The sequence below is a fragment of the Dipodomys ordii genome, unplaced genomic scaffold (genome assembly GCF_000151885.1).
Source record: "Dipodomys ordii isolate 6190 unplaced genomic scaffold, Dord_2.0 Scaffold114, whole genome shotgun sequence".
NCBI lineage: Eukaryota > Metazoa > Chordata > Mammalia > Rodentia > Heteromyidae > Dipodomys > Dipodomys ordii.
In genome coordinates this window covers 3,124,772-3,134,790 of record NW_012267330.1, presented here as the reverse complement: position 1 = coordinate 3,134,790, position 10,019 = coordinate 3,124,772, and the positions used below count along the sequence as shown (strand labels likewise).

The 10,019-nt window shown below is 43.9% G+C and overlaps 1 protein-coding gene across 1 annotated transcript in view; it reads left to right on the top strand.

Moving 5' to 3' along the window:
* Positions 1-7,007, top strand: part of Med17 (mediator complex subunit 17) — a 26,580-nt gene extending 19,573 nt beyond the window's left edge. Inside the window, 3 exon segments of the mRNA XM_013028865.1 lie at positions 2,407-2,524; positions 3,274-3,433; positions 6,608-7,007. Of these exon segments, the coding sequence (XP_012884319.1) occupies positions 2,407-2,524; positions 3,274-3,433; positions 6,608-6,819 (490 nt within the window). The 3' untranslated portion in view covers positions 6,820-7,007.
* The last annotated feature ends 3,012 nt before the right edge of the window (positions 7,008-10,019 follow it).

The following is a 10,019-nucleotide window of genomic DNA, read 5'->3' as shown; positions in this document are numbered from 1 at the left end:
TTGCTTATGTGGTGCTGAGGAATCGAACCCAGGGCCTCAGGCATGCAAGGCAAGCACTCTACCACGGAGCCACTTTCCCAGCCCCGTTTTTTCCTCATTTTTTAATAGTTTGGGTCATCTTACTCCCTTTAGAGTTGGAAGCAATTCTCAGAATTCAAGAGCAATCAAGAGAGAGAGAGAGTGATTGTGTGTGTGCGTGCGTGCGTGTGTGTGTGCGTGTGTGCACACGCACAGTCCTGCCTGGAAGTCCTGGCCTGGGTGCTAGCTCAAGACTAACACTCTTATCACTTGAGTTACAAACATCTTTACTTCCAGCTAGGGTTTGTGTGTGTGTGTGCCCATATTTGGGCCTGAACTCAGCATTTACACTGTCACTTTTTTCCTCATAGCTGGTATTACAACACTTGAGCCCCAACTTTACTTCTGGCTTTTGGTAGTTAATTGGACATAAGAGTCTCACATACTTTTCTGCCTGTATGGCTTTGAACCACAATCCTCAGATCTCAGCTTTCTGAGTAGCTAGGATTACAGGCATGAGACACCAGTGCCTGACAAGCTAAAATTTTTTTTGGTTGGTCATAGGGTTTGAACTCTGGGCTGGGGTGCTGTCCCTCAGCTCTTCAGCTCAAGGCAAGCGCTGTACTGCTTGAGCCACAGCACCACTTCCAGTTTTCTAGTGGTTCATTGGAGATAAGAGTCTTACGGACTTTCCTGCCCAGGCTCGCTTTGAACCGGGATCCTCACATCTCAGCCTCCTGAGTAGCTAGGATTTCAGGTGTGAGCCACCAGTGCCTGGCCAAGTTAAAATTTTTTAATCTTTCTAGTAAAGTCTGGGTAACTGTAAGCACACGTGTGTGCGCGCGCACACATACACACACACACCTCCTAACTTGCACCTGACTTCCTTTACAAAGCATGTGCTTTTTTTGAAAAAATTGAACTCTTTCATACAATTTTTAGTTCTCCTGTGTTATATAATATTGTAATTATCTAGTTTAAGAATATTTCCATTACCCTAAAAAGAAAATGCACATTAGCAGTCATCAGTTTGTGGTGTTTTGTTTCCCTTGTTGAGATGGGCTCACTCGGTAGTGAGACCAAGCTGGCCTTGAAATCACAATTCTCTAGCCTCTGCTTCCCAAGGACTGGGGTCATAGGCTTGTATGCCTTTACACCTGGCTGGCCTGCTGCTTTTACTCAGTGACATGGTGGTAAATGCACATTCCTCATCAGCACATACAGATTTACTTCATTCTTAAAGTCTTACCGTCTTTCATTATAGGCATTGAGACTTCTCTTCTACTGGTGAACATTTTCATTGTGTGTCAGCAAACAAATATTTATGTCTAAGTGTATGTGTAGAAGAAAGTTTTGTTTGTTTTTTGTCGGTCGTGGGTCTTGAACTCTGGGTTTGGGCACTGTCCCTGCGCTCTCAGCTCAAGGTGAGTGCTCTACCGCTTGAGCCACAGCACCACTTCTGGTTTTCTGGTGGTTTATTGGAGATAAGAGTCTCACAGATTTTTCTGCCCAGTCTGGCTTTGAACTGCGATCCTCAGATCTCAGCCTCCTCAGTAGCTAGGCCACCGGCGCCCAGATTAAAAGAAAGTTTTTATAAATATAATTGCCAGATTAAAAGATAAGGACATTTACTAGGGTATAAACTCAGGGCCTGGACACTCCCCCTTAATTTTTCACTCAAGGCTGGTACTCTACCACTTCAGCCACACCTCCACTTTGGGCTTTTGGGTGGTTAATTGGAGATAGTCTCACATATTTTTCTACCCAGGCTGGCTTTGAAACACCATCCTCAGATCTCAACCTCCTGAGTAGCTAGGATTTTAGGCATGAGCATTGGTGTCTGGCAGAACTTTTCAATTTCTGTTAAATACCAAATTTGTTCTTCATAATGGTTGTGATGAGTATGCCTCTCCTAGTAATGAGAATTTCTATTCCTTCATAGCTTCAATTTTTTATAGTTGATTTTTTTTTGTGTATTTTCCTTTAAAGCTTTCTAAAATATACTTTCTTTGAAAAACTTTAATTGGTTAAAATTGCAATTTTATGCTGGGTGCCAGTGGCTCACACCTGTAATCCTAGCTACTCAGGATCTGAGGATCATGGTTTGAAGCCAGCCTGGACAGGAAAGTCCATGAGACTCCAATTAACCAACAGAAAATTAGAAGTAGCATTGTGGCTCAAAGTGATAGAGCTCTAACTTTGAGCGAAAAACCTCAGGGAAGTGCCTAGGCCCTGAGGTTAAGCCCCACAACCAAAAAAATTATGTAGGCAATTGCCTTGCATGGTGGCTCATGCCTAAGATGATGTTGAAATCTTTACCTTTCTCCGTAATACTAAGATTGTGTTGCTATGCATTGCGTAAGGTAATTTTGACTTCTGTGTCTGGAGGTCCATTCAACTGCAATTGAACGTGGGAGTTGAGCAGATCCGAGTTGTGCACAGAGATGGAAGAGTGATCACACTGTCTCATCAGGAGCAGGAGCTACAGGATTTTCTTCTGTCTCAGGTAACAGCTGCACAAAGTCTTTAACCCTTTCCTCTCATAACTGCTTAAAAAACTAGTTAAAATATACTGAACCGTTAAAATATACTGAGCTATATAAGGAGAAAAGCACTGGGTTTTTGTTTGCCATTTTAATTTCTACTGCATTTTGCAGGCTGCTGCATAATTGAAAGTGTCAGCTATTCTAGATTTGTTTACACTTGCTTTTGTTTTGTCTCAGCCATGAGACAAGGGTCTTGCTGTGTAGCCCAAGTTAGCCCTGAACTTAGACTTTTTATTTAAGTTACAGGGCCAGCCTCTTTCTGCCAGGATTGAGCCATTTAGATGAAGTCACAGGGCAAATGCCAAAGGATACTCAAGCCTTGATGGGCCTTGTCATCCTACTGCCTCCCATAGGAGGCATACTTAATGCATGACCTGAAACCACAGAGCTTAGGAAGCAGTTACCGTGGCTAACAGTTCAGCCTCAGCCCATTGAAGGGCAAATGGAAGACATTGAGCCTGTTTGCTGCTTCTAGTATGCTCCATACCTGGTGGTCCCAGGGGTAGACTCTGCGTGTCATGTTCAGGTCATGTGGCTCTGCTAGAGCTGCCCAGTGGCTGTAAAGCGAGAGAATCAGCTGATGTCAGCTTTTGAGTGTAGATGAGGCCCAGCTCCCTCATACACAGAATACTGCTAGACATCGATAGTCCCAACAAGCACTTACAATGGCCACGTTGGGTCACTGCAGTGTTGCCTTTTCCATTTGCAGATGTCCCAGCACCAGGTGCATGCAGTTCAGCAGCTGGCAAAGGTCATGGGTTGGCAGGTCCTGAGCTTCAGCAACCACGTGGGCCTGGGGCCAGTGGAGAGCATTGGCAATGCCTCCGCCATCACTGTGGCCTCCCCCAGTGGGGACTACGCCATCTCAGGTATTGTCTGTTGCTGTGTGTGCGTGTGCTGGCTCTGGGGCTTGACTTCAGCCTTGAGTGCTTTTTCTGAGCTTTTTTGTTCAAGGCTAGGGCTCTACCACTTGAGCTACAGCCCAAGTGGCATTTTGTTGATGAGAGTCTCCTGGACTTTGTCCTCCCAGGCTGGCTTCAAACCGCAATTCTTGGATCTCAGCCTCCTGAGAAGCTGGGATTACAGGCATGAGCCACTGGTACTCAGCCCGTCTGCCACTTTTAGGAAGGGCTTTTGAGAGTGACTCAACATTTAGCTGTTGTATTAAGTATGTGTAAACTGGATTTATCTCTTCAGTGAATTAACCTATATTTCCATTGTTGCTTATCTGACTATACCTGTTATTTAGAGCAAGGCATCATTACTTTTCTTTCTAGTACTTAAAAAAATGTTTAGCTTAAGGCTTTAGATTCATGGTAGAGCACTTGCCCTAGATCCCAAGAAACATAAAGAGAAAAAAAGAACACTTCAGTTCGTGTTCCATCCTAGCAAATCTCTGAAGAGCTGACATTGATTGTCACATCTACTTCCTAAATCTTTAATGGATGAAGTATTTTTATTTTATTTTTTATTTTTATTTTTTGTGTACCGGGGCTTGAATTTAGGGCCTAGGTGCTGTCCCTTAGCTTTTTCTCCAGATGTTGATGCTCTACCACTTTAGCCACATCTCCATCCATTCTGACTTTTTGGTGGGAAATCTCACAAACTTTTCTGCCTAGGATGGCTTAGAATTGGAATCCTGTGATCTCAGCTTACCTTTACGGAAGACTGGCTTATGTATTTTTAAAAAGCTTCAGCTTGCTGGGCACCAGTGGCTCAGGCCCATAATCCTACCTACTCAGGAGGCTTAAGATCCTAGGATCACAGGTTTGAAGCCAGCCTGACTAGACAGATCCAAGATATTTGTGTGTGTGTGTGTCTGTGTGTGTGTGTGTCTGTGTGTCTGTGTATGTGTAATTTCGGTGGTTTTTTTTGTTTGTTTGTTTGTTTTGGCCAGTCCTGGGGATTGAACTCAGGGTCTGGGCACTGTCCCTGAGCTTCTTTTGCTCACTAATTCTCCACCACTTGAGCCATAGTGCCACTTCTGCATTTTTGTTTATGTGGTACTGAGGAATCAAACCCAGGGCTTCAAGCATGCCAGGCAAGCACTCTACCACTAAAGCCACATTCCCAGCTTCAAAATATTCCTAGCTTCATTTAACCAGCAAAAGCCAGAAGTGGAGGTGTAGCTCAAGTGGTAGAGTGCCAGTCTTGAGCAGAAAAGGCTGTGGAAGAGTAAGGCCCTAAATTCAAATACCAGTACCAGCAATTAGTCAATAAACTAAATTGAAATAAATAAGCATCTGTAAACTTGAAAAGGACAGTATCTGGCCCTAAAGGCCTTAAAAGCAGTAGTAATAGGATAGAGCAGAGAACATTTTATTGAGCACCTACTTTGAGTACTTTTCTTTTTTACTATATTAGGGTTTGAATTTGGATCCCATGCTTGTTAGGCACTTGCCACTTGATTCATTCCTCTAGCTATACCTTATTTTTGCTCTAGATGTTTTTCAGATCTTTCTCCTTTTTCATCAAGCCAACCTTAGGTTATGGGTGTCTGGGTATCAATGCATTACCACACTGGTTAAAATAGGGCTCTTGTAACTTTCTACCCAGCTGGCCTCAAACCGCAGTCTTTGTGATTTCTGCCTGTCAGTAGCTGGGATTATAGGAGTTGCCTCCCCCAGTGAGCACGTGTTTCAGTAGTAACTTACAAATACATTATCTAGATTAAATTATTTTTTAAAACGTTTATTTTATTTTTTTACCAGTCCTGGGGCTTGAGCTCAAAGCCTGAGCACTGTCCCTGAGCTTTTTTAACTCAACACTAGCACTCTACCACTTGAGCCACAGCACCACTCTGACTTTTTCTATTTAGGTGGTACTGAGAAATTGAGCCCAGGGCTTCATGCATGCTAGACAAGCACTCTACCACTAAGCCACATTCCTAGTCCCAGAACTTTTAAATATGAACTTCTTTTCTGCTATCTTCTCTAATACTTTTAATTTGAAAGATAGTTAAAAAATATTTCCCCATAGGAACCCAGCTTGAGACTGCAAGTTTGACTCTTTATTGCTAGGAATTTCTCTTTTTTTGATCATAGGGATTGAACTCAGGGCCTCAAAATTGCCAAGCATACATTCCACTGCATCCTCTGTTTCCTGTTGCTAGGGATTTGCATTGTGCTTAGCCACATTTATAAGAAGTTCTGCCTTGGGAGGTGGAGATTGAGAGGATTTTGGTTTGAGACCAGCCCTGGCAAAAACTTACTGAGACTATTATCTAACAAGGTAGATGTGATGTTTTATATCTGTAATCCCAACTACTTTCAAGGTATGGGGGATCAAAGTCCCAAGTCCTGGGTACAAGACCCTATCCAAAATATAGCTAAAGCAAAAACCAGCTGAAGGTGTAGTTCAGTTGATAAGAGTGCTTGAGGCCCTGGGGTTCAAATTCTAAAGCCACTGCTGGGCCCAGTGGTTCATGCCTGTAATGCTATCTATTCATGATTCAGCTTGAGTAGCAAAGGCTCTGATCTAGAGACTCTGGCTGGCTGGAGTCTGGAGTCAGAGTCTAGAAACTGATCTCCCAGCTAACCACTAAGAAAGCCAGAAGTGGAGCTGTGGTTCAAGTGTTAGAATGCTAGCTTTGAGCAGAAAGCTAAAGGACAACACCCCAGCCCTCAGTTGAAGTCCCAGGACCAACACCAAAAAAGAAAAAAGATTGCATTTGGAACTGAAAAACACTTAAGTTGTTCAACAGTTAGGTGGTTTTTTTTTATTTTTTTGTTTTGTTTTGTTTTTTTTTGTCGATCATGGGGCTTGAATTCTACCAGCACTCTACCTCTTGAGCCACAGCGACACTTCCGGTTTTCTAGTTGTTTATTGGAGATAAGAGTCTCATGGACTTTCCTGCCTGGGTTGGCTTTGAACCGTGATCCTCAGATCTCAGCCTCCTGAGTAGCTAGGATTACAGGTGTGAGCCACCAGCGCCTGGCAACAGTTAGTTTTTGTATTCACAGCACATGACATTGTTGGATTTATTCCCCTTGCTATTTTCTGAATGCAGAATGAGTTACTGGTATTTGGGTTTTCCTCCCTAGTTCGAAATGGGCCTGAGAGTGGCAGCAAAGTCCTGGTGCAGTTTCCCCGGATCCAGTGCAAAGATCTTCCCAAAAGCGATGTGCTGCAGGACAGCAAGTGGAGCCATCTCCGCGGGCCCTTCAGAGAAGTTCAGTGGAACAAAATGGAAGGTCGAAACTTTGTTTATAAAATGGAGCTGCTCATGTCTGCACTCAGCCCTTGCCTGCTCTGATTCTTCCGGAGAGTGGACTCTAGATGTTTCGAGGACAATTATAAGCACAAGGAAGAAAGACCTTCTAAAGGAGCTTCTTCTTAAAGCAATGTAATAAACATTTATCTGTCAGTTTGAAACCTTTCACTTTGTAAGTGACAAGTACTTTAAAATGTGGTAGAGTTGTAGATAAACAGTATGGGAAAATATATTTTTATGCAGTTAAACTGAAAATTATTTAAAATTTGCTTTAAAATAGCCTTTCTTTGATGGTAATGTCAGTTAAAGTGTGCGGTTAAAAATCTCAAGTCAGGGGCTGGGAAGGTGGCTCAGTGGTAGAGCACTTGCCTGCTTGCAGGAGGCCCTGGGTTCAATTCCTCAGCACCACATAAGAAAAAAGAAAAAAAAGCCAGAAGTGGCGCTGTGGCTCAAGTGGTAGAGTGCTAGCCTTGAGCTGAAGAGCTGAGGGACAACGCCAAGGCCCATGACCGGACCCCAAAAAAAAAAATCTCAAGTCAGGGGGCTGGTAAGGTGGCTCAGTGGTAGAGCGCTTGCCTTGCATGCATGAGGCCCTGGGTTTGATTCCTCAGCACCACATAAGCAGGAAAAAAAGAGCCAGAAGTGGCGCTGTGGCTCAAGTATAGAGTGCTAGCCTTGAACTGCAGAGCTGAGGGGCAGCGCCCAGGCCCAGAGTTCAGGCCCCATGACCGGACCCAAAAAAAAAAAAAAAATCTCAAGTCAGGCACCAATGGCTAATACCTGTTACCCTAGCTCCTCAAGAGGCTGAGATCTGAGGATCCCAGTTCAAAGGCATTCTGGGCGGAAAGTTCAGAGGCTCTTTTTTTTTTTTTTTTTGGTGCATCCTGGCATTGACCTGGGCCTGAACACTGTCTCTGAGCTTCTTTTGCTCAAGGCTAGCACTCTACCACTTGAGCCACAGCACCACTTCCATCTTTTTCTGTTTATGTGGTACTGAGGAATCAAACCCAAGGCTTCATGCGTGCTAGAAAACACTTTACCACTAAGCCACGTTCACAGCCCCCAGAAAGCTCTTTATCTCCAGTTATCCACCAAAAAAAACAGAAGTGGAGCTGTGGCTCAAGTGGTAGAACAGTTGCCTTGAGTAAAAAAGCTAAGAACACATCTAGCCTCAAGTTGAAGCCCCAGGACCAGCTCTAAATACATAAATGTTTGAAAAATCTCCAAGTATCTGGACACTTGTGTTTCACACTTGTAATCCTAGTTACCCAGGAGGCTAAGATCTAAGGATTGCAATTCAAAGCCAGCCAGGGTGAGAAAGTCCATGAGACTCCTTATCTCTAACCATCAAAAAAGCCTGAAGTGGAGCTGTAGCTCAAGTGGTAGAGCACAAACCTTGAGTTAAGAAGCTCAGGTATGGTACCCAGGCCCCATGTCCAGCATACACAGACACAAAAAAATCTCCCAAGTATTTTCCTAACAACAACTCAGATAAATTATGTCTCAAATCAACTATTCATTCTACATTTGTTTGTGTCATTATTGGAGATTGAATGTAAACCCTTGACTACCTGGGCCATTTCTCAAGCCCTCATTCCACTGTTTTGTCTTTTGCTGACTTTCACAGGAACATGCACTTACACTGAGTCAGCCAGGCCCTTTCCCTTCCTGTAGAAGCGATGGTGCTCCCCTAGTGTAAGTGAACAGTCCCTTCAGCCTCTTTCCTGCTTGCCTCAGTGTCACAGCTCAGGAATTTCCCTGCAAGGGACTGCTGAGGGCAGCAGGTACACTCTCCCCCCCAACTTCCTGTCTTTGTATTTACCTAGGCAGCAACCCACACTGGGAGCACGGCCTCCTGTGCTCAGCTCCCTTGCCAATCTCAAACCTTCCCGTGGCTCGGCGTTGCCCCTGCCATTAGCTCTCTTTTCTATGAGTTTAAGGGGTGGCTGCTGCTTTTCTTCATGGTTGTGAGGTTTGAACTCTAGGTCTAGGTGCTGTCCTTGAGCTTTTCAGCTCAAGGATAGTGCTCTACCACTTGAGCCACGGTGCCACTTTTGGCATCAAACCCAAGTGTTAAGCAAGCACTCTACCTCTGAGGAATCAAACCCAAGTGTTAAGCAAGCACTCTACCACTGAGCCACCTTCCTAGCCTAAGGGGTGGCTTCTAAGTAACATGTTTGCATTCCTTGGAAATAGAGCTTAAGTTCTAAAGTGTACCTAAAGAATTCTTTTTGGTACAACTGAAAAGAGTTAAGTTTCCTTATAAGTAAAGTTTTCAAATCTTAAAATATTCTGCTTTAATAATTTATAAGAGAACTGTGATACTAAAAAAAAATCTATTATGGGGCTGGGAAGGTGGCTCAGTGGTAGTGCTTGCCTCACACGCATGGGACCCTGTGTTTGATTCCTCAGCAAAGGCTGGAAGTTGTGCTGTGATGCTGAAGTTGTAGAGTGCTAGCCTTGAGCTGAAGAGCTGAGGGACAGCGCCCAGGCCCAGAGTTCAAGACCCACACCTGACAAAAAAAAAAATTATATTTTTCCATCTTTTTATTATTATTAAATGACACTTGCAGGCCATAAGGCAGTATCTTGTTACATTGGCTTGCTTTTTTTCCATTAGCAAAATTCTACATTTTGAACCTGGAACTTGTGGCACACACCTATAATGCTAGCTACTCAGGAGGCTGAGGTCTTAAGGATCCCAGTTCAAAGCCAACCCTGGGCAAGAGAGCCCATGAAAGTCTTCTTCAATTAACCACTAGAAAACCAGAAGTGGATCTGTAGCTCCAAGTAGGAGAGCACCAGTGTTTAGCAAAAGAGCTCAGAGGTAGTGCCCAGGGCTAGAGTTCAAGCCCCAGGACTGTCAAAAAAATTCTGATGGTCCACGATATTTACTTTGGCTAGAAGCCTAATGTGTACCCCTTTCACATGAAGACTCGCATTGAATTTGGGGGGCTCATGGTTAGTACAGTGAATATCCAACTTTTGCTGAAAAATCAAGTTTTGGTTTGTGTGTGCACATATACACTCTGGTCCTGCAGCTTGAACTCAGGTCCTGAACACTGTCCTTGAGTTTTTTTATTTTTTTGTTTTGCAATCCTGGGGCTTGAACTTAGGACCTGGACACTGTCCCTGAGCTGCTTTTGCTCAAGGCTAGCACTCTACCACTGAGCCACAGCACCACTTCTGGCTTTTTCTGTTTATGTGGTAGTAAGGAATTGAACCCAGGGCCGGGGCTTCAT